This window comes from Symphalangus syndactylus, chromosome 12 (genome assembly GCF_028878055.3).
Source record: "Symphalangus syndactylus isolate Jambi chromosome 12, NHGRI_mSymSyn1-v2.1_pri, whole genome shotgun sequence".
Taxonomy (NCBI): domain Eukaryota; kingdom Metazoa; phylum Chordata; class Mammalia; order Primates; family Hylobatidae; genus Symphalangus; species Symphalangus syndactylus.
Genome location: NC_072441.2, coordinates 84,372,932 through 84,400,515, shown reverse-complemented (window position 1 = coordinate 84,400,515; position 27,584 = coordinate 84,372,932). Strand labels below are relative to the sequence as shown.

Genomic DNA, 27,584 nt, shown 5'->3' with positions numbered 1-27,584 from the left:
AGAGACGGGGTTTCACCGTGGTCTTGATCTCCTGACCTCGTGATTCGCCCGCCTCGGCCTCCCAAAGTGCTGGGATTACAAGCGTGAGCCACCGCGCCCGGCCTTACTCACAATTCTTTGGGTGGGCAATTTTGGCTGGTCTCACCTGGACTCATTTAGGTGGCTGCCATTGTCTGGTGGCCTGAATAGAGCTGATGATCAAGGATGGCCTTCCTTACCATTTCAGCTGGCAGCCTGCCACTTGCAGTACCTTGCTTCTCATCCACACGGCCTCTCCAGAATGCCATCTTAGGCTTGTTCAGATGAAAATAGCATTCCAAGTGGGCGAGAGTGGACGCTTTAAGGTTTCTTGAAGCTTAGGCTCAAAAATCATATGATGGCACTTCTGTGACACTCTAGTCATCCTAGTAAGTCACAGGCCAGCCCAGATTCAGAGTGAAGAGACAGGCTCCTTCTTAATGGGAGGAACTGCAAATAATTTGCGACCATTTAAAATCTACTACACTGGCCAGGTGTGGGGGATTACTCCTGTAATCCCAGCTACTTGGGAGGCTGAAGCATGAGACTCATTCAAACCCAGGAGGCAGAGGTTGCAGTGAGCAGAGATCGTGCCACTGCACGCCAGCCTGGGCAGCAGAACAATACTGTCTCAAAAAAAGTAATAATAAAAAATAAAATCAGCTATACTTTCCTAATATTTTGTTTAAGATTTTTGTACTTATGTGCATAAGAGAGATTGGCCCATAATTTATCTTTGTCATACTGTCTGTGTGTAGTTTTGGAATCAAGGTTGTACTTACCTTATAGAAAGAGTTAAAGAGTTGTTTTTTTTTTTTGTTTTTTGAGACGGAGTTTTGCTCTTGTTGCCCAGGCTGGAGTGGAATGGCACGGTCTCGGCTCACCGCAACCTCTGCCTCCCAGGTTCAAACAATTCTCCTGCCTCAGCCTCCCAAGTAGCTGGAATTATAGGCATGCAGCACCACACCCTGCTAATTTTGTATTTTTAGTAGAGACTGGGTTTCTGCATGTTGAGGCTGGTCTCGAACTCCTGACCTTGGATGATCCACCCACCTCGGCCTCCCAAAGTGCTGGGATTACAGGTGTGAGCCACCGTGCCCGGCCGAGTTAAAGAGTTTTTATTTTAGTTGTCTATTCTTTGGAAGAGTTTGTATAAGATTTCAGTGATCTCTTCCTTGAAAGATCTATCCCTTGTCTCTAAAACTGTTTTGACCTGGTGTTTTTGTTTTGTTTTTAGGAAGATTAACTACTGATTTCATTTCTTTAATAGGACCATTCAGAGTTTCTATTTCTTCTTGATTCAGTTTTGGTAAGTTTTATTTTGGGGGGTAGAAATTTGTCTACTTCATTTGCATTTTGGCATGAAGTTGTAGGTAGTACTCTTTTTTTTTTTTTTTTTTTTTTTTGAGACAGAGTCTTGCTCTGATGCCCAGGCTGGAGTGCAGTGGCGCAATCTCAGCTCACCACAACCTCCACCTCCCGGGTTCACGCCATTCTCCTGCCTCAGCCTCTCCGAGTAGCTGGGACTACAGGCGCCCGCCACCACGCCCGGCCAATTTTTTGTATTTTTAGTAGAGACAGGGTTTCACCGTGGTCTCAATCTCCTGACCTCGTGATCCGCCCACCTCGGCCTCCCAAAGTGCTGGGATTACAAGCGTGAGCCACCGCGCCCAACCTCTTTTTTTTTTTTTTTGAGACGGAGTCTTGCTCTGTCACCCAGGCTGGAGTGCAGTGGTGTGATTTCTTTTCTTTTTTTTTTTCGAGATGGAGTTTTGCTCTTGTCACCCAGGCTAGAGTGCAGTGGCATCATCTTGGCTCACTGCAACCTCCGTCCCCCAGGTTCAAGCGATTCTCCTACCTCAGCCTCCTGAGTAGCTGGGACTACAGGCGCCCACCACCACACCCAGCTAATTTTTGTATTTTTGGTACGGATGGGGTTTCACCATGTTGGCTAGGCTGGTCTCGACCTGACCTCCTGACCTCAGGTGATCCGCCTGCCTCAGCCTCCCAAAGTGCTGGGATTATAGGCATGAGCCATCACACCCAGCCGTGCGATTTCTGCTCACTGCAACTTCCATCTCCCGGGTTCAAGTGATTCTCACGCCTCAGCCTCCTGAATAGCTGAGATTACAGGTGCACGCCACCACACCCAGCTAATTTTTGTATTTTTTGTAGAGACGGTTTTGCCATGTTGGCCAGGCTAGTCTCCAACTGTTGACCTCAAGAGATCTGCCCACATCAGCCTCCCAAAGTGCTGGGATTACAGGCATGAGCCACTGTGCCTGGCCATAGGTAGTATTCTCTTATCTTTATAATCACTGCTCTTTCTACAGTTAGGTCTGCTTTTTCATTCTATTTGTGCTTTCTCTTGTTTTCTTTATCATTCCTATCACAGTTTTGCCTATTTCATTTGCTTGATCCTAGAAAACAACTCTTGGCTTTATTGATCCTCTCTAATTTATCTTTGTCTACTATTTATTTATTTATTTATTTATTTATTTATTTATTTTTGAGATGAAGTTTTGCTCTATCACCCAGCTGGAGTGCAATGGCGCAATCTCAGCTCACCACAACCTCCACCTCCCGGGTTCAAGTGATTCTCCTGCCTCAGTCTCCTGAGGAGCTGGGATTACAGGCGCCCACCACCACGCCTGGCTAATTTTTGCATTTTTAGTAGAGATGGGCCTTCACCATGTTGACCAGGTTGGTCTCGAACTCCTGACCTCAGGTGATCCGCCAAAGTGCTAGGATTACAGGCGTGAGCCACTGTGCCCGGCCTTACTATTTCATTTCTGCATCTATCTTTATTATATGCTTCCTTTTTTTTTTTTTTTTTTGAGACGGAGTTTTGCTCTTGTTGCCCAGGCTGGGTGCAATGGCGTGATCTCAGCTCGTTACAACCTCTGCCTCCCAGGTTCAAGAGATTCTCCTGCCTCAGCCTCTGGATAGCTGGAATTACAGGCATCCACCACCATGCCCAGCTAATTTTTTTTTTTTTTTTTTTTTTTAGTAGAGATGGGGTTTCACCATGTTGGCCAGGCTGGTCTCGAACTCCTGACCTCAGGTGATCCACCTGCCTCAGCTTCCCAGAGCACTGGGATTACAGGCGTGAGCCATCGTGCCTGGCCGCTTCCTTCTGTTTTCTTTTCTTTTTCTTTTCTTTCTTTTTTTTTTTTTTTTTGAGACCTGGAGTCTCACTCTGTTGCCCAGGCTGGAGTGCAGTGGTGCGATCTCAGCTCGCTGCAATCTCTGCCTCCCGGGTTCAAACAATTCTCCTACCTCAACCTCCCGAGTAGCTGGGACTACAGGCGCCCGCCACCATGCCTGGCTAATTTTTTGTATTTTTAGTAGAGACGGGATTTCACCATGTTAGCCATGATGGTCTCTATGTCCTCACCTCATGATCAGCCCACCTAAGCCTCCCAAAGTGCTGGGTTTACAGGCGAGAGCCACAGCGCTCGCCTCTGTTTTCTATGAGTTTGTCCTGTTCTTTATCTGACTTTTTAAGTTAGAATAGCTCAGTTCTCTAGCATTAAAAATTTTTCAGTATAAGCATTCTGAGGCTACAACTTGCCCTTGAAATACCACTTTGGCCTTCTCCCACAGGTTTTGTTCTGTATTTTCATTATTGTTCAGTTACGAAACATCTTTAAATTTCCATTATGATTTCTTCTTTGACAATACATTTATTTAGAATGGTGTTTTAAAATTTATAAATCTGTATTTTTTTAAACTTTAAGTTTTTTTTGAAATGCACATACATAGGAAAATGTATAAAACATATATTTACAGTATAATAAATTAGAAAGCAAACAGCCGTATAACCACCCCAGGTTAAAAAAAAAAAAAAATAGGCCGGGTGCGGTGGCTCATGCCTGTAATCCCAGCACTTTGGGAGGCTGAGGCAGGCGGATCACCTGAAGTCAGGAGTTCAAGACCAGCCTGACCAACATGGAGAAACCCCATCTCTACTAAAAACACAAAATTAGCCAGGCGTGGTGGCACATGCCTGTAATCCCAGCTACTCAGGAGACGGAGGCAGGAGAATCACTTGAACCCAGGTGGCAGAGGTTGCAGTGAGCTGAGGTCGTGCCTTTGCACTCCAGCCTGGGCAACAAATGCGAAACTCTATCTCAAAAAAAAAAAAAAAAAAAATAGAGATTATCATAGCTGAGAAGCTCCCTGGGTTCTTACTCATAGCCCTCTCTCTGGCAGAGATGACTGCATTCTTGACTTTTGAGATCCATTTTCTTTTTCTTTTTTTTTTTTTTTTTTTTGAGATGGAGTCTCACTCTGTCGCCCAGGCTGGAGTGCAGTGGCGCGATCTCGGCTCACTACAAGCTCCGCCTCCCAGGTTCACGCCATTCTCCTGCCTCAGCCTCCCTAGTAGCTGGGACTACAGGCACCCGCCACCACGTGGGCCTGGCTAATTTTTTTGTATTTTTAGTAGAGACGGGATCTCACTGTGTTAGCCAGGATGGTCTCAATCTCCTGACCTCGTGATCTGCCCACCTTGGCCTCCCAAAGTGTTGAGATTACAGGTGTGAGCCACCGCACCCACCCTTCTTTTTTTTTTTTTGAGACTGTCACCCAGGTGACATGATGGTGTCACTCTGTCACCCAGGCTGGAGTCCGGTGGCACAATCTCTGCAACCTCTGCCTCCCGGATTCAAGCGATCCACCTGCCTCAGCCTCCTGAGTAGCTGGGATTACAGGCGTGAGGCAACACGCCTGGTTAATTTTTGTATTTTTGGTAGAGATGGGGTTTCACCATGTTGCTCAGGCTGGTCTCGAACTCTTGAGCTCAAGTGATCCACCCGCCTCAGCCTCCCGAAGTGCTGGGGTTACAGGCATAAGCCACAGCACCTGGCTCTATTTTCTTTATAGGCTTACTACCTATGTAGGCATCATTAAACAATGTCAATTAGTTTTACCTGTGTTAAACTTCATATGCATATAATCATACCAGTATATACATCTTTGTATCTTGGTTCTTTCATTCAACATGTCCGTGGGATTCATCCATATTGTTATGTGAGCTGTGATTTGCTCATTTTTATTGTTGAATAGTATTTCAATGCATAAGTACACTACTGATTCTTTAGTCTACTGAGGAGGGACTTCTGGCTTATTTGCTGTTTTTTGTTTTTGTTTTTGTTTTTGTTTTTTTTCGAGATGGAGTCTTGCTTCATCACCCAGGCTGGAGTGCAGTGGCACGATCTTGGCTTATTGCAACCTCGGCCTCCCAGGTTCAAGTGATTCTCCTGCCTCAGCCTCTTGAGTAACTGGGACTACAGGCACCCGCCACCATGGCCGGCTAATTTTTGTATTTTTAGTAGAGGCGGAGTCTCACCATGTTGGCCAGGCTGGTCTCAAACTCCTGACCCGAAATGATCCACCCACCTCGGCCTCCCAAAGTGCTGGGAATACAGGCATGAGCCACTGTGCCCGGCCTTTGGTTTTGAGTTGCTCTGTTGCACCAGTGCAGTGGCGTGATCTCAGCTCATTGCAACCTCCACGGCCTGGGTTCAAGTGATTCTTCTGCCTCGGCCTCCTGAGTAGCTGGGATTACAGGTGCACACCACCACACCTTGCTAATTTTTTTATTTTTTCAGTAGAGATGGGGTTTCACCATTTTGGCCAGGCTGACCTGAAGTGATCCGCCTGCCTCGGCCTCCCAAAGTGCTGGGATTACAGGCGTGAGCCACCGCGCCAGTCCTGCCTGTTTTTTTCATTACCTGGCTGGCCTCTATAGATTGAGTTTGCCATCTCTGGAAACCATTCAGGGTAAATCTCTCTTCTTAGATACTTTTATATACTAAGAAAGCCTGGGCTTGAACTGCAACAGAGTAATGACTGCAAAACAGCAGAGTAACTTCCCAACTATTTAAAGTGCAATATCCCAATATGGGTTTTGGAAATGGGTGGGAGGCCTGGATTTGAAGAGAGGCCAAGCTGTGGGGAAGTAAAGAGCATGAGGGGAGGACAGATGAAGCCTGCCCTTGGTGTGAGGACTCTTGACATGATTCCAGGATCAGGATTCCTGTCATCCATCTGCTGGCCTTTTGGACCACTCGGCCACTGGCATGCTTTCCAAGTCTGTATCCATGAGTGGCATCAACTGTCTCTTGGACTGGTCGGATCCAGATGGTGAGCAAAAGTAGGGAGCAAAAGTAGGGAGCAAAGCAGGGGTGGCCCCTTCCCCTATACATCTCGCTGCCACTCCTCATAGCTAGCTGTTTAGGGTCCAGATGTCGTGGATTATGTTTAGCCACATACCCTTGGAACTCCTAGAATGGATTTATTATTATTATTATTATTTTTTTTTTTTTTGAGACCGAGTCTCACTGTGTTGCCCAGGCTGGAGTGCAGTGGCGCAATCTTACCTCACGGCAACCTCTGCCTCCCAGGTTCAAGTGATTCTAGTACCTCAGCCTCCTGAGTAGCTGGGACTACAGAAGCGTGCCACCACACCCGGCTAATTTTTGTATTTTTAGTAGAGAAAGGGTTTCCCCATGTTGGCCAGGCTGGTCTCAAACTCCTGAGCTCAAGTGATTCGCCTGCCTTGGCCTCCCAAAGTGCTGGGATTACAGGCGTGAGCCACCATGCCTGGCCTCAGAATGGCTTTATTCAAATAAGCAATCTGAATTCTGGACTTGGGAATTCTGAAACTCCTACTGATGAAAGCGGACATAGGACATGGTGAAGTTCTCCAGCCTCCCCTGTCACCAGAGATGCAGGACAGTTACTTGCAATGTACCTTGTCCTCAAGATGGAGTATTGGGAGTTCTGGGTGAAACCTCTGAAAAATCAGTCTCCCAGCCACTGTCTCCACATAACCCTGGTGCTCTGTTCCCATGGCTCCTAAATTCTTCAGCTCTGCCCTGCTTAGACCCCGCCCTCTCTCCCTGCTGCCCACTGCCCGCCCTCAGGAATGGCGTCACATGCACCTGCAGCTTGGGAACCTGATCCAGGTGAAGCGGGTGGGGGAGGAAGCCCTGGGCGCCTTTGTCTGGCTTTAGCTAGACACTTCTCGTCTCCTTTTGTGTTGGCAGGGAATTTATCCCAGTCCTCTGCCATTGACCTCAGGAAACGGTGAGTGTGGGGGACTCGGAATCCTTCAAAAGCCTCTATAGGGGAACAGCAATAGGGTCTAGGCCATGGTTTTGTAGCCCCAGGGGTTTCCCTGCTTCCTGAATCATTCCTCCCCTTAACATTTCTGATCTAAGACCTCCAAATATCCTTCCCTGAGCTGCATAGAATTCACCCTCCCTTCTTTGGTTTGGGTGGGCTCACCAGGTTCCCAGTAGCTGCATGAGATGGGGGGAGAAATTAGGAGAAAAGGAGTATCCAGGGCACAGGGTGTCCATTGAATAATAGAGCATGGGAGTTGCTTGCTGTTGTCAGTGGTATAGGGTGAAAGGGCAGATAGACTGTTGAACAGTCTTAGTGAGGGACAATGACCAAGGACCATGGATCAGCTTAGGATGGCTCAGGTAATAGACCAATGGGAAACGGCCCTAAGGAGAGCTGGGCAAGGGCTGTGGAGCTCCCAGCAGAGGGCAGGGCCTGAAGGCAGAGTTCAGGTCTGGAGGTGGAGGCTGGGAGATTTGAATAACTATGTAAATAAGCATGCAAAATCAGCACCTGCTTATTTGGCATCTATGGCTGAAGCCTGATTATAGTGGGTCAGCCCTCTAAGACAGTGTGGATGTGTAAGCAAGTAATGGTCCCTTTAAGATATCAGGCTCTGCTTTGTGGTCCTGAAAATCTCTAGCTGACACATCCTCCTGGCTCTGGGTTTGGGATTAGCTCATGGGATGGGGCTGATGAAATCCCAGGAAATTCAGTCCTTATTGGCTTTAGGCCCAGAGGCCTTCTCCAAACAGCAGAGAGGGTCGTACACAGGGCTCTTGTTCTGAGAGGAGAAAATGCCCCCCGGGAGAGCCCCCGCCCCATACCACTTCCGTTTGGGAGCAGCATGAGAGAGGAGGCTGGGCCTCCCATCCTGAGCCTGGATTAGGTAGGAAGGAGGAGTCTGTATTTATCTGGGTGGAGCCTGGAGTTTTCTTCCTAAATAGAGGGGCCTGGGAAACTGAAATGCCCACATCCAGGAAGTCCTAGGAGGTCAGGATGGGGGCTTATCTTCCTCTCCCAGTCCTTCCTCTTTCTTCCTTCCCATTCTGGCTCTGCTGGTCATGGCACCTTCATCCACCATCTCTCAGGAAGTTATCTTTTTCTTCATTTCCAGCATTACCTCCATCTCCTCATGTCTTCTTTTTCTCTATGCAGCTGCAGCCAGCTGGAAGGACATTCAGGTACCTGGGCGGGCTCCTCCCTGCGACGGACCTTCAGCTTCCTCTTGGGCATGACCGGAAAGGCCAAGGTAGGAGTCAGCTGGGGAAGCAGGAGGCTTGGGACCCACTGCCCTCCCCAGTTCCCTTTCTCCCATCCCACCATCGCCACCTCCCACCACTCCCCCTATTAGAAACTCAGAGCAATGGTTCCATTTTTTATTTTTATTTTTTTTTAAGAGAGGCAGTCTCTGTCTCCCAGGCTGGAGTACAATGGCACAATCATAGCTCACTGCAGCCTCTAACTCTTGGGCCCAAGCAATCCTCTTGCCTTGGCTTCCCAAAGTGCAGGGATTACAGGTGCGAGCCACTGTGCCCAGCCAAATGCTTCAAATTTTAAGCAAACACATGCTATCTCTTCCAGCCTGTGTCTCTGTGTCCCAGTAAATCACCTTTTCTCTGCTTTCCCCTACGCCTCCAGCTTAGCAGTCAGCTGTGGACAGCTGGAAGGGGAAAAGGGCCAGGGACCTCAGAAGCTGAGGAATGGCCTAGCCCTCCCTCTCTTTAGGCCTCACATAGCTGACAGGTGGGCAGCAGAAACCTCAACCATTGGACATAATAATGATAATAATTACAGCACTACTTTTTACTTCTTCATAGAGTATCAGGGTTTGCAAAGTGCTTTTACACTCATAATTTTATGGGTGGGTACAGCAGCTGAAGGAGTTGAAATTAGACCACAGGCAGAGTAGAAGCTGGGAAAGTATATGATTATGGAAGCACATGCATACCCGTACGTGTGTGGCCATGTGCTGCTCTGATCCCAGAAGTGAAGGCACATTGTTCTCATCCTTATTACCAACCGTTGGGCTCTGGTGAAACCGGGAGCTCTGCCTGCTCCTTGAATTTGTTTCCACTTTCTTCATTTACTGTCAGAGTGAGCCGCCCCCTTTTCCTCCCCTGACCTCCCCAAGTATGCATGTGCTTTCCAACTCGGGGCGCTTCTGAGTATTGAAAGAAACCCCAGGGAAGTCATCATATTCACCTTGAAGAGCCATGAGATTCTCACCAGTAAGGTTGCCTGGGCTCCCCCCAGCCCCACCCGCAGTGCCAGGGTTCTCCCCTCTTCCAGCCTTTTTTTAGCCAAGATTTCCTTTTCTCTGGGTGGGTTGGGAAGGTCAAGATGAAAGCAGGTCATGTTGTTAGCACCTCTCACCACAGGCCATGGGTCGGGAGTTGAGGCTAATGGAGGCATGAGACTGGGTGAGTGTCAGAAGAGGAGCAGCCGGAGAATCTGACAGCTGATGGGAGGGGAGGGCAGGTGGGACAGTGAGGTTTCTCTCCCATGGGGGAACGGAGATCTCGAAGGAACAAAGCAAAAACAGAAACCTTGGGGTCTCTCACCTTCCTACAGGCTGTCTCACTGCAGGGTAGGGGAGTCTGCTAGTGGAATCACCCCCTTTTCTTGCCTTGGGAATGGTAGGGGAAGTCAGTACTGCCCAGGGGCCATCCAGATCCCGGTTGGTCTGTGTTTGTCCACCCTTGACCTAACAGTCTGATGGAGGGTTGAGCAACCTGGTGAAGGGGAATGAGGGCAGAGACTTTGGAGCCCAGATGGGAAAGAGGGAAGCGCCAGAGTGAGTCAGGACATTGCCTCGCTCAGCCTTTCCTCCCCACGTCTGTGGTCCTGTCTTCCTCTGTTTCCCTCTCCACCATCTCCTGCTACATCTTCCTTCATGAATGTGTGGGCCTGCTTCACTTAATCTCTTTCTCCATAAGCAGTAAACATCAGGGGGTGGGGCTGGAGGGAAGCTCAGTCAAGCAGTGAGAGAAGGAAGTAGCTTAGTCCCTCCTACTTGAGTAGCATTGCACACTTGATGAAACACTTTCAACTCATTTAATTCTTATAACAATTCTGGCAAAGATAAGTATTTCAATCTCAATTCTACAGACAAATACTTAAAGGTTAGTTACTTTGCCCAAGATCTCACAGGTTGTAAGAGGTGGCGCCGTATTAGAAACCCAGGGCTTTGGCTCTGTATTGCCACTGTTTCTCTCAATAGCCCTAACACAACAGTTCACTCCCTCTCATCCTTCCCTTCTTCCAGCTTCTGGCTGGATGGCCACTTAAGGCAATTTGGCCTTAATCACCTCCTCCCAGAATATACAAGGTCCAGATCAATAGAAGAAAGAAGAAAAACAAACCACCTTGGGACAGTGTAGAGCTTGGGCTTGGGTATCCTCGGGAGACCCATCTCTTCTCCAACTGGCCAAGACTTTGGCAACCAGGTTCTTCCCTGGGACCTCCTCCCTACCCCTGAAATGGGAGGGACACATTTTGTCAAGTTAAATGGGCTAAAGAAGGTGGTGGCTATTTTTAGATCCTGGTAGAAATGTTTGTTTCTGTGTATCTAAAAAAAATATTTCTGAAAATCTGGAAGATATCACTGAATAGGAGTTGAGGGGACGCCGGAATGAAGAAGGGTCTTGGAAAAGGGGGGCAGGTGACACCAAGGAGAAGGGAAAAGTATTCATTGTTCACGAGGATATAGAAAATGGAAACTGAGTCAAGCTGCAGGCCAAGCTCACTAAACACAGGTGTTTTTAAAGGCAGAACACTTTTCTTTTCCCTGTCCCTAGTCCCTTTCCTTGTTATTCATCTCCTAAGGGGAAGAAGAGGGCATAGGCTGAGGGGTAGGGTAACAGCAGGTGGGATGGAAAGTAGACTGAAGGTTGGGGTGGGAGACAGAAAAGGGTTGGAGGGTCGGGTCCTCTTCTTTCATAGAGACCTTCTTAGTTGAGTTGAGGGACCGTGAGGTCGCTTGAAAAACCCCAGCATTCAAATTCTATGTTTCCTGGGTACCTAGGCTGGAGTGTGGCCCTTTAAGATTCTATCCATAGCTTGCAGCACCCTCCTGCCCCAGGCCTGGGAGAGAAGCTGAGGTCCCACCCCAGATCTTGTCTCTGGGCCTCCAGTGGGTGGAGCCTTGAGGCCAAGATTCTAGCCTCTGGCTGTCTGTTTTTAAATTTAGTACATTCCTGAGTCTTGGCTGCCCACCTCAGGGGAGGTGAGTCTGGAGCTCTGGGGCCAGGAGCCTCAGGGCTCTTGGTTTGGGGGAGTTCCTGCGCCCTCCCCGTAGGTATCCTTGGCAGGTGCAAGCCAGGAAGAACCAGCTATGGCCCTGGGAAAGTCCTTCCTGCTTTCTAATTTCCACCCAGCCTGAACTGGGCATGGTTTATTTCCTCTCCCTTTTTCCTGGTCTTTGCTATTTAACGATTCTAAACAGGGGAATGGGTGAAGAAGGAGGTGAAGGAGTTGCTAGGCAGGAGGGGAAGCCAGAGGGGCAGTGTGAGGGTAGTGCTGGGGGTGAGGAGCCCAACCAGCTCAGCCAGTGGTGAGGCAGTGGAGCCCAAAAATAGTGGCAGAGGCTAAAATTGGCACCTACAAGAGTGCTGAGTTGGGCTTGAAACCTGCAGCCTGGCCCCACTGCTGAGCCAGGGCAGAGAGCTGCTGGATCTGGGTTGGGTCTCCCCTCCCTTCCTTCTTCTCCCATGCCCTTTGGGGCCAGAATCAGGCAGGACCCTGCTAACGGAAGGCTCTGTCCCAGGCCTCTCTGTGCTTCTGGTTTCTCCAGAGAAATGGGAGACCCTGAGAGGCAGAAATGAACTTCATTGTAAGTGATCATAGTTAGACTGGAGGAGGAATTTTCCCAATAGCAGAAAACTCACCCAAAGGCTGGCTCAGGCTGGGGAAAAGGGTCCAGAGAGATGAATGCCCCACCTTACCCTGCTTCTTGTGGAGAGGCTGGTTGGACCCTAACTTTCTTTGACTAGGGCAGGCTGTTTTCTGGTCTTTCAGTTCCGGCTTAACTTGCAACAGAGAGAACTGGAGTTAGACACATGGAAGGCCTTCGGTGAAAGTGGAGAATCCCAACCTAGTCCCCCAAAGTAGCTGGCAGGGGCGGAGCTAGGAGGAGGATGGGCAGAGTGGGGTCAGGAAGGTCCCAGTAGGGTGGGGCATGTGGGAGAATTCTCTCCTCTCTATTCTTCGACCTCTGGGAGTGAATCTTACCCTTCCCGTGTACTGAAGACCCAGCGTTTAGTTCTCCTTTGATTTCCTCTCCCTCTGGCCACCCCTGCCCCCAATCGTAAAAGGGGTCAGTCTGCTCAGGCCTGCTTTGATGGGACCCCGAAGGCCAGGAAGGAACTGGTCCTGGGTTTTCTAAGAGCTGGGGGCGGATGGAATCCTCCTGCCTGCGGGTCTTTAAAGACTGAGGTAACGCAGTACGGGAGGGAGAAAGGGAGGGGGAGGGGAGAAGGGAAGAAGGGGAGGGGAGACGGGAAAGGGCCGACCTGGGTCCGGCGAGGGCTGTGGGGCTGGGTTTTAGGAAAAACAGAGCTAAGAGGCGGGTCTCTGGGGCTAGAGGGCGCCCCCAGGCGCTGGAGGGGAAATAGGCAGAGGGGCCCCTCAAACCTGTCCTAGGACCCTCGTACCTCTCCGAGCTGCCCCCACACGAACCCTGGCGTCCTGCGCGCCGGCACCCCGCCCTCCCTCCGCTCCGCCTCCCCGGTTCCTGAGCTTGGGCGGGGGAGGAGACTCGGGTTTGAGGAACTGGTGCTGGGTGCCGGGCGAGGGGAGTCAGACTTCCTGTCCCCGAGACCAACGCGTGCGGGCCGGACCCCTCCCCCCGCCCTCCCCCGACAATACCAGACGCTGGGGTCCGCGCCGCGTCCTCCCTGGTCCCCCCGTCCGATTATGTCTCGGATCGAATCCCTCACGCGGGCGCGGATCGACCGGAGCAAAGAGCTGGCGAGCAAGGTGGGCTCGGAAACCCCTCTCCCTTTGCCGCGGTCCTCGGGTTCTCCCCGAACCCCGGCACCCGCGGTGCATCCCCTGTCTCCCCGCCTGCTTTCTGGGCGCCAAAATCGGGCGGAGCGGTGGATCGGCGAGCGGCGGGACGGGGTGGGTGGGGACTGCGAGAGAGTGGGTAGGGGTGGGGGGAGCGGCAGACGCGACGGTGCTGGGATCCCGGGAGGGAGCGGAGCGGACCTGGTCTTGGTCGCTTCCGAGCCGGCGGGACCGAGTGCTTTAGGCCGCTCGAAAGAAAGTTGCTCCGGTAAGGGACGGAGCGGGAAGAGGGAGGTGTGTGTCTTGGGGGTGGGGGCGGTGGAAGCTCCGGCACCTCCTCTCCCCCCAGGCCCCACCGGCTTGGTCTTGGCGTGGCGACCCCCCATCACTCCCCAATCGCTGGCTTGGTCGTTCCCCCTTTGTCCCCGCCATCCGGCGGAGGGGACGGGAGGGGGTGGTTTCCCGGCTTCCTCCCACCACCACCACCCCTCCAAGACAAAAGTCAGCTCCTCCTCTCCTCGCAAATGGACTTTCCAGCTGTGATTCAGTTCTCCCCTGTGGGTGGGCGGGTGGCTGGGGTCGGGACGGCCGAGGGACGGCTTACTTCCCCCAAGCCATCACCTCTAGGTGAAGGGAGCAGAGGTCTTTGTGTAGCTGGGCTCCTCTCCTCCATCCTGAGCCCTTCTGCTTAGAACATAGGGCCTCCATCCCTATCTGCCCCGCCAGCCTCCTAGCTTCTCCTTCTCCCAACCTGAAACCCTTAGGCTGACACACCTGGCACTGTGCATTGTGTTCCCTGCCCTTCCTCCTCCTCCCCCAGCGCTCTCATTATCTTATCTGCTCGTCTTGGGGTCCCTTCACCTAGCATTTCATGAGTCTGAGTGTGTAATTATCCACACTCCTCCCCCGTGATGACCTCTTGGCCACTCCTCTCCAAGTACCCTTTATCCCTGCCTTTGTACCCAGCCCCATTCCCAAGTGCCCTGACCTTTCCACACCCAGACCCCAGGAAATGATGAAGCTGACTTGCAGGTGAATAAGTCAGAGCTGAAAGGAAGGTGGTGCCTGCAGACAGCACCTCCTTTGGGGCCTGCAGACAGCTCCTTTGGGGCCCCCACACTGTACCCATTATCAGAAAGGCCAGGTCCCAGCCCAGAGCTGGTTTAATCTCTGGCTTCTCTCCGACCTGAGTGCCCTACTACCCTGGTGCCAGCCTATGCTGATCACCAACTTTAGCCAAGGGAGCAGTACCCCTTTGGAGTTCTTAAGGGTGATGGAAAGCCCTCCCCTCCACCTCCCTGGTAGTTCCTAGCCAGGCTACCTGTCTTGATGCTAAACTGGGAGAGATAGAGGTTCCATCCTGGGTTGGGGGTGGAGAGCCAGGGAAGGCAGCTTTAAAAGGACTTTCCTTAGGGGGTTGGGATTAGATTTTGCTATCCGGAAAGCAACTGGGGATTCGAGTAGGGCCTAAGACAAACAGAGGGCCGAGGTGAGGTGGCTGAAGTGTGGTGGAACAGTGGGGTGGCAGACAGGCTCTTCACAGCCCTGTGCCAGGCCAGGCCCCAGCTCCAAAAGTCTGTTTATTTTTTCAACCGTTTGAGCTGAGACCCTGGAGTAGAGCCAATGGGGGCGGGAGAGGTTTTTTGAAACCGCAGAAATTTGGTTCCACCCTAAAAAGGAAAGCCATGGGGGAGCCGGTTGGGGGACGACCTGGCTAGGGGGTATAGAGAGAGGTTGGGGAGGGAGGGGGGCAGGTAGATACTGGGATCCCTTTTCCATTACTGTGGGGAGCTGGGAGGTCAGACACCTGGGTATTCATGCTCTGTTTTTGTTTTTGTTTTTTTTTCTTTGGTGGCGGGTGGGGGGGACTGGCTCTTCTTTCTACCATGGGGGTTGGCTGTGTGGGGCGGGTAATTTGGGAATCTGGCTGGCAGCAGGGAGTGGGGGGCTGAGTGGGTGGATCTGAAAGGGCAAAGAGGCCACTGGAGAAGGGTGGTTGTCAGTTTGGGCCGGTCGGAAGGGGAGGGCCACCTCCGGAAAACTGTGGTTACAGAATGGGGAGTTGGTTCTTAGCCAACAAACCCTGGATCCCCTCTCCCCCTCCCCCCAGCACACCAGCTGTCTCCTTTCTTTTTATACTGTGGTGGGAAGTAGAGGGGCACCCGCTGGAAAAGACATTATTTGAGGAAGATGGTCTCCCCTGCTACCTCCTTGGGGGGACGGGTCACAGCTAAGCCCTGACACTTCAGCCCCTCCCCGTTCCTTGCCTCATTCCCTGGGAGCTCCTCCTAGGAGGAGGAATGTAAGTTTAACCTGCCCCTTTCTCTGTCCCATCCTCACAGGATCTCTCTGTGTAGCCCCCTCCATGCTTCCTTTTGCTTTTCACTCCATTTCTGTTCTCCCAGGCTGTCTTCAGTCCTCCACCTCCTCTGTTCTCTCTGCTGTACTTCCTACCTCCACAAGCCCCAAACCTCACAGGTCCCCTTTTTCTCTTTAGCCCCCTGTTCTTCCCTTTCTCCTTTCCCAAACCCCAACCATCGTATCCCTTAGAACAAAGGGTCCTTTTCTGCCAAGCAGGGACCAGAGGTCCAGGGATGGCTGTGGAGGCTGGGGGTCCCCTTGGAATCTGTGTGGTGGGCAGGTGGAGTGGGGAGTGGGCAGAGCGACTATTTCTTTGTTCTGAGGAACGGAGAGGTGGCCGGCTTTGTGTGCAGGACTAGGAGTGCAGCGGAGAGGAGAGCTGGGGGAGCCCAGGAGGGAGCTGAGAGGGCTGACGGTGTTGGAGGAGAGTGGAATAGTGGGGGGTCCTCCTGGTGGCTGAGTCTTCTGGGGACATAGACAAAAATTCTAGGGGTGGTGGAGGTTAGGGAGAGAGTTGAGAGGGAGGGGAGAAGTGAGGATGGGGGAACGGAGTCTAAACCTTAGGGAAGTCACTGAGTGACTTGCAGGAGGTTAGACGGGGCCTAGAGAAGGACCTGCTGAGGCCGACCAGAGGAGTTACAGTGGGGTCTGATCTCAGCCACTCTGGCTGTGGAATTTGACCTTGGAATCAAGGAGGGGACAGATGTGAATGTGTGCATCGCCTGTTTGCATGTTACTGGTGTGCTGGTGTGTCAGTGTGTGTCTGCCTGCCTGCCTGCCTGCCTGCCCTCCTATTCTGTGCCCAGATGCTCTGGGCTACTGTTTTGAAAGTGGTCAGCAAAGTAGGGGGTTCATGCTGTCTGGCCATGAGGAAGTAGCTTCATCCTTAGCTTCAGTTTCTGGTTGGAAGTATCATCTAGGAGCTGAGTGAGCGGATTGGTCAGGATTTCTGAAGCTGGTAAGAGGAAAGGCTGAGAGGAGCTGGCTGGACCCTTCCGGGTTTGTTTATGTCTCTTTGGGAGAGGATGGGGGTGGGGTTGCAGGCAGCAGCTGCCCCCCTCCCAACCCAGCCGGCCTGCCTTGTGCCAGGAGGGCAGGGAGTCCTGGCACAGCTATTGTTCACTTGCACAAATGCCTGTCTGTTTGCATCGCTACCCCCCTCTCTCTCTTTCTGCTTGTCTCTCTCTCCTGGCCTGACAGGTGTGGCCGGGTAGGGGGCAGGCTGGGGTCCAGGATGCTTGGGTCTCAGGGTCCCTAACCTGATTTATTCTTTGTGGCCCTTAGCAATCCTCTTCTGTTTCACCCGTACCCACCCCCGTTGCCAGTGTCTCATCTTCATTCACCAAGCAAACATTTATTAAGTGCCTTTGTGTGTGCAGTGATGTCTTTCTGTGTTGTTTCTAGCTTTGGCATTAGTGTTTCCATTTGGCTGCCTTCCCCTCAGCCTCCTGTCTTCATCTTGTCCCGGGAAGCTCATAAAGGAGCAGGGCCCGGCTGAGACCACCCCAAGCCCTCTTCTCAGTCCCACCGCCAGCAATCCCTCACCTCTTCATTTCCCAGCCCTATAGCTCCTCCTCCAGGACTCAGTGCTCTTCATAGCCAACGGTGCCTCTGTTGTCCAGGGGCTGAGCCACAGGTGACTCGAATCCTGGCGGAACGCTCCATAGGCTATCCGGTCACTATTACAGAGGGTGTGGACAGAGGTGTCACCATCTTGGGGAAGGGGCTGCTGCCAGGTACAGCTGGAGGATAGGTGATTCTGAGTACTCTGTGACTCTCCCAGAAGTCTTGATTTGGACATACCTGAGACAGAAGCAAAGGCAGCTGAGAGAGCTGGGCATGCTGACTCGCACCTGTAATCCTAGCGTTTTGGAAGACCAAGGTAGCCGGATCCCATGAGCTCAGGAATTTGAGACGAGCCTGGGCAACATAGTGAGACCTCATCTCTACAAAAACATTAAGTTTTAAAAATCTATTATTAAAAAAAAAAGTCAGATGAGAGCTTAGGGCTTGCTTGGAGAAGCTCTACCTCGCCTGGGTGGATCTGCCTGGCCTTGCTGCCCGCTGGGTGCACAGGAAGCCAAAGTCCTAGCCTTGGCATTGCCTTCCCCTCCATGTACGTCACTGTTTCCTCATCCCTTATTCTGGGAGACAAAGTGGAGAGAAGAGGGGAGACTGTCTGCCTTTGAGCTTTTCAGTAGAGATCCACAATGCCCTCTGCCATTGCTCCCATCTTTCTTTCTTTCTTTTTTTTTGGAGACAGTCTCGCTCTGTCACCCAGGCTGGAGTGCAGTGGCATGATCTTGGCTCACTGCAACCTCCACCTCCTGGGTTCAAGCAATTCTCCTGCCTCAGCCTCCTGAGTAGTTGGGATTACAGGTGCCCACCACCATACCCGGCCAACTTTTGTATTTTTGGTAGAGATAGGGTTTTGCCATGTTGGCCAGGCTGGTCTCAAACTCCTGTGGCCCTTAGCAATCCTCAAGTGATCTGCCCGTCTCTGCCTCTCAAAGTGTTAGGATAACAGGCATGAGCCACTGCACCCGGCCTGACCCCGTCTTTCTTTCCGAAAAGTGACTGAGATCTGGGATGACAGTGGAAGGAAGTTTGGGATTGGTCTTCTGAATTCCAGAGGAAACCCTCAGGGTCTAAACTCAAAGGAAATAGGAGAGAATGGCTTAGAGCCCTTCAGGAGGAGGGAGAAAAGAGAAACAAGAAGAGACAGAAGGTTCTAAAGCTCTGATAAGGAAGGAAGAGGGTTCCCAGAGTAGGGGCCAGGGTGCTACTGAGACCCCATGTCTTGGTGTCCATACATCCTTCCTTGTTTCTTTGCTTCCCTCCTTTTCTTTCATTTTGAAACATGTATTGGGTGCCTGTTGTAAACCAGGTATTGTGCTAAGGGCTTTCATATTCTTTATTTATCCTTGATGTAGCAGTAGTGTGGATGAAGGTGTGTAGCAAGAAGGACTTCCCATGGGATTTGTGAGAAAGAGACAGAATGACTCTAGGGCTGAGCGTGGTGGCTCACGCCTATAATTCTAGCACTTTGGGGAGGTTGGGGCAGGAGAATCACTTGATCCCAGGAGTTCGAGACCAGCCTGGGCAACATAGCAAGACCCTGTCTCTACAAAAAAAATTAAAAAATTAGGTGAGCATCATGATGCATGCCTGTGGTCCCAGCTATTTGGAGGGCTGAGGTGGAAGGATCACTTGAGCCCGGGAGGTCAAGGCTGCAGTGAGCCATGATCATGCCAATGTACTCCAGTCCAGGCAACAGAGTGAGACCCTGTCTCAAAAAAAAAAAAAAAGAAAAAAAATGTCTCTAGATGCTGGAGAGCAAAGGACTGAACCAAGCAGGAAGGGCCTCTGAGCACTGGGGTGGGTGTTATGGATTGTGGAGTAATGGGCCCTTTTTCTTGGTGGATAGGTTGGGTCTTGGAGGTAAAGGGCTGTCCTACTTGGGTGTGGGTAAATGGGAGACCAATGTGATAATCTTAAGAATACCTGAAAAAGAGTAGGACAAAGAACCAAACAAGCCCACTCACTCCACTTCTGGAGCAGGCACCCCTGGTAAGCAGGCCCTGTGTCCTTCCATCCTCAGAAGCCTGAGCCCTGGGGCGGGCACAGGCGACCTCCGGGACAATAGCACTAGGCAGTGCCAGGGCCGCTTGCTGCTGGGCAGTGCCCGTGCTGGGATGTGCTGCTGCTGTGGCTGCTGCCCGCTGCTGGCCCACCTAGAGCAGGGGTCACTTCGAGAGAGGGTGAGTGTTGGGAGGTGGAGGAGGCAGGGCCCAGAGTACCAGGGCTGTCTGTGGAGCATTGATGCCAGAGATAGGAAGGGCCACTAGAGACCCTGTTCTCTGGCTGCCCCAGTCTTCTCCCTCCCTTTGCCACCCCATCTGAGCTGGTCAGACAGATGAGTGTTTGTGAATGCCACAAGGGGAGGGTGGAGGGCAAAGGGCAGAGGTCAGTTGTGGAAGAGGGTACTTGTAGCAGCACTGGGGCACAGCTGCAGCACTGCCCATTCTGGAGTGACCCTGGTCCAGCCATGTTGTTTTTTTAAATACTATTTTCGGCTTGCTTGCTTTTATTTGTGTTTATTTTTTTTTTATACAGATGGGTCTTGCTGTGTTGCTCAGGCTGTTCTCAAACTCCTGGCCTCAAGCGATCCTCCCACCTCAGCCCCACAAAGCGCTGGGATTACAGGTGTGAGCCACCTCACCGGCCTCTTGCTTTTATTTTACTTTATTTTTTCTTTATTTTTTTTTAATTATACTTTAGGTTTTAGGGTACATGTGCACAATGTGCAGGTTTGTTACATATGTATCCATGTGCCATGTTGATTTCCTGCACCCATTAACTCGTCATTTAGCATTAGGTATATCTCCTAATGCTGTCCTTCCCCCCTCCCCCCGCCTCTTGCTTTTAATTCAAATGTGATACGTGCTCAAACTTGGTTTGTGTTGTATAGAAGACTGGGAAGGCAGGAGAGGAGGAGCAAAGGGAGAGTGTATGGCAGTGGGAAGAGATATTTGGGCTTGGTGTTTGAGGTCCTGTGAGGTTATTATTCAAAGGTGAATTTGAACTTTTTTTTTTTTTTTTTGAGACATAGTCTCACTCTGTGGCCCAGGCTGGAGTGCAGTGGCCCAATCTCAACCCACCGCAACCTCCAACCTCCCCGGTTCAAGCAATTCTCCTGCCTCAGCCTCCCAAGTAGCTGGGATTACAGGTGCCTGCCACTACGCCCAGCTAATTTTTTGTGTTTTTAGTAGAGATGGGGTTTCACCATGTTGGTCAGGCTGGTCTCGAACTCCTGACCTCAGGTGATCCACCCACCTCGACCTCCCAAAGTGCTGGGATTACAGGTGTGAGCCACCGCACCCGGCCTGAATTCGAACTTCTAAACAGGTATAATTTGTCTCAAGATAGGTGGAGGTTAGACCAAAGGGAGCATTTTCTAGTGGTCCAGGTAGGCAGGTACCAGAAGAGAAAAAAGGAGGCCAGAACAGTTTAGAGGTTTGAGTTCGAGGCTAGAGGCAGCTCAGCTTCCTGAATAAGCCTAGGTAGAGGAGCAGTTGGCCTGCGTGAGGAGGAGGGGAGGAGAGGCTGTGGGCGGGAGAGGAGAACAGTGGCAGAGAAGCAAGGCTGAGAAAGGGAAGGCAGAGTGGGAGGAGCCTAGGAGGGAGACCCTGAGAGGAGAAGGGAGGACATAGAGAGAGCAGGAGACAGGAGGAGGATGCGAACAATGGATGATTGGGGATGGGGAGGATGTATGAGGGGAGAAGGGATTGACCCCAAGACCTCTGGGCTCTGGACATCATCAGGCAAACCTGGAGCTTGGGAAGAGAGGCAGGAAAGAGAAGGATCTTGGGCCTAGGCACTGCAGCCCCATGCCCTCTGTCCCTGCACTGTTGACTCAGCCCCTCCACACTTCCCCTTTCTTTCTACCCTTTTCTGCCACAAGCACCAGGCCCGTGAATCTCTTCCCCTCCTCCACCTCTCAGCTGCTAGCGTGGCCTCGTGGCCTCGTGGCCTCGGCTGAGTCAGTACTGGTCTCCTAGAGTCCAGGCTGAGTGCTTCCCGCTGAGCTGTAATCATCTGTCCCCAGCCCAGGTCCTCTGACTTGGGGCTTCTACCCTCAGCCATCTGGATCCTGATTTTTGATTTCTGAGAGCCTGGGAAACCTTGGAGGGAGTGGTCTTCTCAGCTTATAGTTCTACTCCAAGAGCAGAGGGAAAATCCAGAGATCGGAGGTCACAACTAAGGAAGGTCCTAGAATAGTGGGAAGAGTGATATCCCCCTCTTCTCACCTTCTCAGGCTTTTTGGGAATCACAGGGGCTTGAAGAGGGACGGATTGGAGGTCAGGGAGAATGACTTGACTTGCAGAGGCAGGGGCACTGGGGGAAGTGGGAGACAGCAGAGATGGAAAATGCAGCTCAGAGGCTCTGAGGAAGGCGTGCGCCATCCCTGCAGAGATCAACACTGAAGGATGGAGGGTAGATGTCAGAAAGGACTTCCTAGGATGGGAGAGACCAGTTGGGTGAGGAGCAATAGAGGAAACTCTCCTAGGTTTTAACTCTGGAGAGTAGTATGAGAGGGATAAAAGTTAGACTGCAGGAGAGATTTTCTGCTGGAAGCAACCGAGATGGCTGGCTGAGCTTCCTTACTTAAAGATCCTAGAGTGGAAGAGTGACCCAAAGGCAGCTGCCTTTGCCTCAAGGTTAGTAGGGGACATGCCGCCTCCCAGACAGGCCCTGTGTGCCGTGGCTGAGGGGTTGGTGAAAAGAGTTTTAGAGGTCTGGGATCCTGACCCCCGGGTTGGGGGTGGCAGGGGAGGCATTCTGCCCCCTTCAGCCAATCTAATAAGGGGATCTCCTGCCCCCCCACTGTGACTGCCACAGAGACAGCAGATCCAACACTGGTTGTCATGGTTATAAGAGGAGCTAACTCCCATAGATTGGAAAGCGCTGGTGAGCTGGCACCCTCCGCTTCGCCTGCTCTCCCCTCCTCTCTGCGCATCTTCCCCCTAGCACAGAGAAGAGAGTACAGCAGCTCGGGGGCGAGCAGAGCTAGGGCTGGGAAGGTGGAGTGAGGACGCAGAGACCTAGAGCCAGGGAGATGAGTGGCAACAGGAGGCAGCCCAGCCGCAGGGGCCAGGTAGGTCAGGGACCCAGAACCCATCCGGGCTGGCTGCCCCAGAGCCTGGCCTGGTCACTCTTGGACAGCTGCCTCTGACACCCAGTTGCAGGCTCTGCTTTAGGAACTGGTGTCTTTCCAGCATCCTCAGGCTGGCATTTCTTCCTTGCCTCTGCCTCCAGCCTGTCTCTCTGGACTCCAGGCACCCTGGCATTTCCCAGCCTCACTTCCTCTCCCTCTCATCCCTTCCACAGACCCGGGAAAAGGAGAAGATGAAGGAAGCCAAGGATGCCCGCTATACCAATGGGCACCTCTTCACCACCATCTCAGTTTCAGGCATGACCATGTGCTATGCCTGTAACAAGAGCATCACAGCCAAGGAAGCCCTCATCTGCCCAAGTAAGTTGTTGGGACCCTGAAAGTCACCCAGACTCGGTGCCCACTGACCCTGATCTTTTCATCTGTTTTTTCTGCCTGGATCCATGAGGGTCACTCTTCTCTCTGATCCCCAGCTGGGCCCAAATGCCAGGGCCAGATGCTTGATCCCTTGCTCCCTGTCCTCATGCTGAGGGGTGGTGGCTGTTGGAATATGGCATAAGCCGGACTATCTGGGAATGTGGGGGAGGGGAGGCTGTGCTGGCTCCTCTTGCAGCTGTCATCCACCAGGCACCCCCCTTGCTCCCCGAACAGCTGCTAAGGGTTAGGGGAACTGATTGGAGAAGGAGCAGGAATGTTGTATGTGTGGAGGGGGTGGGGTGGGGGGTGATAGAGGAACTGGGTGGAAAGCTGCCAGCCTTGCAGCTGGCTCTGCCTGTCTTCCTAGGCAGAGCTGGGCATTCAGGACTTCACAGTCTCCTTGCCCCTTTCTTTCTATTGACTATGCGTGGAGCTTGAAATCTCTGCTGTTTCAAGCAGAAGATGTGATTAGGACCCTTCAACTCAAATTTCTAGTGAGAAAGAGGGAATGTAGTAGGGATGTGTGTGTTGAGGGGTAGGGGTTAGAATTCCTGCCCTTCATCCACATCTGAGCGTAGCCCTGTCTTTAGGGAGTATGAGCCAGGAATTCTTTCCTTCCCCAGTATACAGAGGGCTCCTGCTGCCCCCTCTCCCTCAATTCCTCCTGAAGTTATGGCAGAGATGCCTCTGATTAGAGCAGGATTGAAGGTATTGTGACCTGCTACTGAATAGCGGACAAAAGCTCTAGCCTGTAAATCCCTATGAAACTTGGGGAAGGAACCCCCAGAAAGAACCAGTGATGGGCAACCTGCTCGGGTCCCCTTCTATGCTGTGGAAGCTTTGTTATTTTGCTCTTCACAATAAAGCTTGCTACCGCTCAAAAAAAAAAAAAAAAAAAGAAGAGAACCAGTGAAGCCTCCCTACTTTCCTCACTGTTCAATTTAGAGTTGTGAGGATGAGGAGGGAACCCCAATCTAGATCCCTATAGAGACCTGACAAAATTCCCAATCCGGAAGCTTGTTGCCAGGGGAACAGGGGAGGCGGGCAGCACTATTTTGAGAGCAGGTGGAAAGCGGAGGTTCGATCCAGAGACACTGAGTGTTGGGGGTAGGAGAAGGGAGCTCCAGGGGGGTGGGGGCAGCTGCAACCCCCACTTCTGTCTGCCCCCTCTGCTCCACCCTGTTTGCCTTGTATTTGTGGAAGTGAGCCTGGTGCTGGGTATTGTCTGAAAGAGTTAGCAGAGTTTCCGGTGTTGTTGGATGGGGGAGGGGAAGCTGGAGAGGGCCAGGAGCTAAGGGCATGTCTGGGAAGGGCACAGCCGGGGTCCCAGTGCCTAGGCTCAGCAAATCCTCCTTTCTTCTTCTCTCCTACCCCATGGCAAGGTGGGGTGGAGGATGGCGGAGAAGCAGATGGAGTGTGGGAGCTGTGGATTTGCCAGAGTTGGGGGAACAGGACTCCCTGGGCCCGGAAGGGAGAAGGCCAGGCTTGGTGGGGAGTTGCCTGTCCCTTCTTTACCACTGGAGCCATCAGCCTTGGAGCTGCTGAGGCCCAGCCAGAGTCCAGGGCATGTGGTGCAAGGGAAGGAGCACGGCCTTTGGATTCAGGCCCACTGGAGTGTAAACCCCAGCTCTCCCACTGGCCATGTGACCTCTGATGGACGATTTAGCCACTCCAGGACAGGTTCCTCATACATGAAATGAGGATAACTGAACCTCCCTCCACGGGTGGTTAGGATTAAGTAAATGTGGAACATTTACTATTATAAAAGCTCAGGGAATGTAAATTTCCCCTCTGCCCCTAGTCCCCATCCCGGCTGCCTCTGTGCCATCTTCTGTTCTGTGGGAGTCCTCTCTTCCATCTGCCATTCGCAACCACCTTCGTGCTTCTTGAGCTCATCTCTGGCAGCCAGTGACCCCTGCTCCCCTCTGGTCCATTCTTCAGGCCACCTGGGGGTCAGGATTGCCCATCCCACTTGATTGTTTAATTTCATTCAGCACCTATACCCCCCTCACTTCATTTCCTGCCTGAAGGAAGAGGGAGGTGGGAGGAGAGGGACTGGGGTGTGGTAATGGCCCAGAAGTCGGGGAAGGGGGGAGAGTCCCCGAGGACTGTGTGGCCAGGAGGAGATGGGTGTCTGCATGTGGGTGTGTCCCCTCCTGTACCACCCGGCCCTCCCTTCACCCTCTCTACCCCACCCTCCCAGCCTGCAATGTGACTATCCACAACCGCTGTAAAGACACCCTCGCCAACTGTACCAAGGTCAAGCAGAAGGTGAGACGGCAGGGAGGGCAGAGGGCTGGGGGAGAGGGTAGTGAGTATGCGGTACCCTCATGCCTTTTCCATTCATTCCCTACCCTGTGTTTCTCACCACCCACCTCCTCACCAAGGGGCAGCCCAGACCCTCAACCCCAGGCCTCGGGCCCCAAGTAGGCCAGGCCTGTTGCTGCAGACATGTCCCCGCAGCACTGGGCTCAATCACCCTGATCCCCTTAACCATAGTGCCAGCTTTCTCCTAAGGGGGCTGGCCACCTAGCTCCTGCCCCATGCCTCTGGGGGTGATCCTTAGGTGACAGCCATTCTTGGTATCTCTCTCCTTCTCTCTGTCTCACAGCAACAGAAAGCAGCTCTGCTGAAGAACAACACTGCCTTGCAGTCTGTCTCTCTTCGAAGTAAGAGTGAGTAGTTGGGGAGTGGAGGAGGTCCTCTAAGACCCTGGACCCCAGGCTGCTCAACCCATGGGCTCTGCTGCCCCACTAAGGTTGTTTCCAGGCACAGCACCTTCCTCTTCTCAATTGGAAGCAGATAGTGGGGGCCTAAGGGATGGTTCAGACTCTTGGACTTAGAGGCAGGAGGGGAGAGTCCGAATGGGGATGAGGGCTGGGGATGGGTGGTCGCCTGAGCCTGGCCACAGCCTGCATTTTTATCAGTTATTTACACTGCATTTTGGGAGTGTTGGTAGCAGCTGTCAAGTGTCAATTCAGACAGCTTTGGTGTAACAGAAAGAGCATGGCCCTTAGGTATAAAGAGCAGAGCCTCAGTCCCTGCCTAGCCATTACCCAAGTCACCCTGGACAAATCTTTTTGCCTTTCTGAGCTCCTGTTTGTTTATAGGCTTATGTCAGGGAGGAGATAAGTAAGAAAAAGCTCTTTGTGAACATTAGAGTATGACACAAATGTAAGGTGGCATTCTCATTATCATCTTTCTTGACTAGAGGGGCTGAGGTGGAGTGAGAGGATGCCTCATTCCTCATTGAGGAGCCTGGGAGGCCTCAATCCGGGGAAGCACCAGAGTCTGATGTTTGCCTCCTGGGCATCTCTCCCCCACAGCAACCATCCGGGAGCGGCCAAGCTCGGCCATCTACCCCTCCGACAGCTTCCGGCAGTCCCTCCTAGGCTCCCGCCGTGGCCGCTCCTCCTTGTCTTTAGCCAAGAGTGTTTCCACCACCAACATTGCTGGGTAAGCCTCTGTTTGGGGAAAGGGGCAGCCAGAGAGTGTGGCAGTGGAGACCAAGGGGGTGCTGAGAGGTCCCTTTCCATCCCTGAGTTCAGAACTGTAGACAGACAAATAAGGAGAACTTAGGGGGACCGCCTCTTGGATCCTGGCTTTGGCTTCCTACCTGGGAAGGGATCTTTTGCCCGACTGGGGGTGATGCAGACAGCCCCCACTTTCTTCAGACATTTCAATGATGAGTCTCCCCTGGGGCTGCGCCGGATCCTCTCACAGTCCACAGACTCCCTCAACATGCGGAACCGAACCCTATCCGTGGAATCCCTCATTGACGAAGGTGAGCAGGCCTGGGCCCAGGGGAGCCCGAGGAAGATGAAGAGGGGCTGAGGATGATATGCTGGTGGGAGTAGCCTGGTAGGGCAAGCAGGGAAGGGATCTAGAGAAGGGCCAGGGACCCAGGGAATGGAACTCAAGACCTCTGAGTTGCTTGCCCTGCAAATGTCCAGCAGAGGTAATCTACAATGAGCTGATGAGTGACTTTGAGATGGATGAGAAGGACTTTGCAGCTGACTCCTGGAGCCTTGCTGTGGACAGCAACTTCCTGCAGCAGCATAAAAAGGAGGTGATGAAGCAGCAGGATGTCATCTATGGTAAGCCAAGACTACCCTAGTCTTCCTCTTCCTTCAACAGGTCCTGTTTATCTATGTCCTTCTTTCTTTTTCTTTTCTTTTCTTTTTTTTTTTGAGATGGAGTCTCAACCAGGCTGAAGTACAGTGGCATGATCTCGGCTCACTGCAACCTCCACCTCCCACATTCAAGCGATTCTCATTACAGGTGCCTGCCACCATGCCGGCTAATTTTTGCATTTTTAGTAGAGATGGGGTTTCACCATGTTAACCAGGCTGGTCTCAAACTCCTGACCTCAGGTGATCCGCCCGCCTCAGCCTCCCAAAGTGCTGGGATTACAGGCGTGAGCCACCACACCCGGCTATGTCCTTCTTTCTACCAGTCCCTACCTCTCAAAACCCTTTCTCTTATATCTTCTTGGCCTACAAGACCCTGCCTGGTATCCCACAGGTTGCCCACTAGGTCCCCACCTCTTGATGCTGTTGGTCTCCAACACCCTCTGTTTATCCCTTCTTTATCTCAGTCTTCAGTCTTTACTCTGTGCTTCTTCCATGCTTAACACCGTGCTGGAGACTGTGGGAAGCCTCGACATGTAGAAGACATATGGTTCTTACCCTAAAATAGCTCACAGCTTGAGATGATAAGGTGTGAAGATAAAAAATGGAACTGGGAGTGGTGGCTCATGCCTATAATCTCAGCGATTTGAGAGGCCGAGGTGGGAGGATCACTTGACGCCAGGATTTTGAGACCAACCTGGGCGACAGAGCAAGACCTCTGTCTCTAAAAAAAAAAATATATATATATATATATATATATATATATATATATTTTTTTTTTTTTTTTTTGAAGCGGAGTCTTGCTCTGTCGCCAAGGCTGGAGTGCACTGGCGCTATCT

General features: G+C 52.0%; 1 protein-coding gene and 1 long non-coding RNA gene across 35 annotated transcripts in view; one reads left to right on the top strand and one right to left on the bottom strand.

The window, feature by feature from the left end:
- ARHGEF2 (Rho/Rac guanine nucleotide exchange factor 2) overlaps positions 1-27,584 on the top strand; it is a 53,902-nt gene that overhangs the window by 7,944 nt on the left and 18,374 nt on the right. For 4 of the 34 annotated variants that reach the window (XM_063626743.1, XM_063626740.1, XM_063626734.1 and 1 more), the window contains exons 1-7: positions 11,348-11,380; positions 22,414-22,558; positions 24,819-24,886; positions 25,227-25,290; positions 25,942-26,071; positions 26,290-26,399; positions 26,569-26,712. In XM_063626743.1, the coding sequence (XP_063482813.1) occupies positions 22,432-22,558; positions 24,819-24,886; positions 25,227-25,290; positions 25,942-26,071; positions 26,290-26,399; positions 26,569-26,712 (643 nt within the window). In that variant the 5' untranslated portion in view covers positions 11,348-11,380; positions 22,414-22,431. Of the gene's footprint in view, positions 1-6,078; positions 6,169-7,073; positions 7,114-8,125; positions 8,146-8,310; positions 8,405-11,347; positions 11,381-11,755; positions 11,987-12,476; positions 12,589-12,905; positions 13,132-13,345; positions 13,430-15,843; positions 21,744-21,970; positions 22,181-22,413; positions 22,559-24,818; positions 24,887-25,226; positions 25,291-25,941; positions 26,072-26,289; positions 26,400-26,568; positions 26,713-27,584 lie in introns of those variants that run through there. The other 30 variants (XM_063626715.1, XM_063626714.1, XM_063626710.1 and 27 more) reach the window with 22 other exon arrangements.
- Positions 8,523-12,139, bottom strand: LOC134734414 (uncharacterized). The gene is made up of 2 exons (XR_010117598.1): positions 12,042-12,139; positions 8,523-10,629 (listed from the first exon to the last, which is right to left on the bottom strand). It is a non-coding gene; the product is annotated as an uncharacterized lncRNA (long non-coding RNA).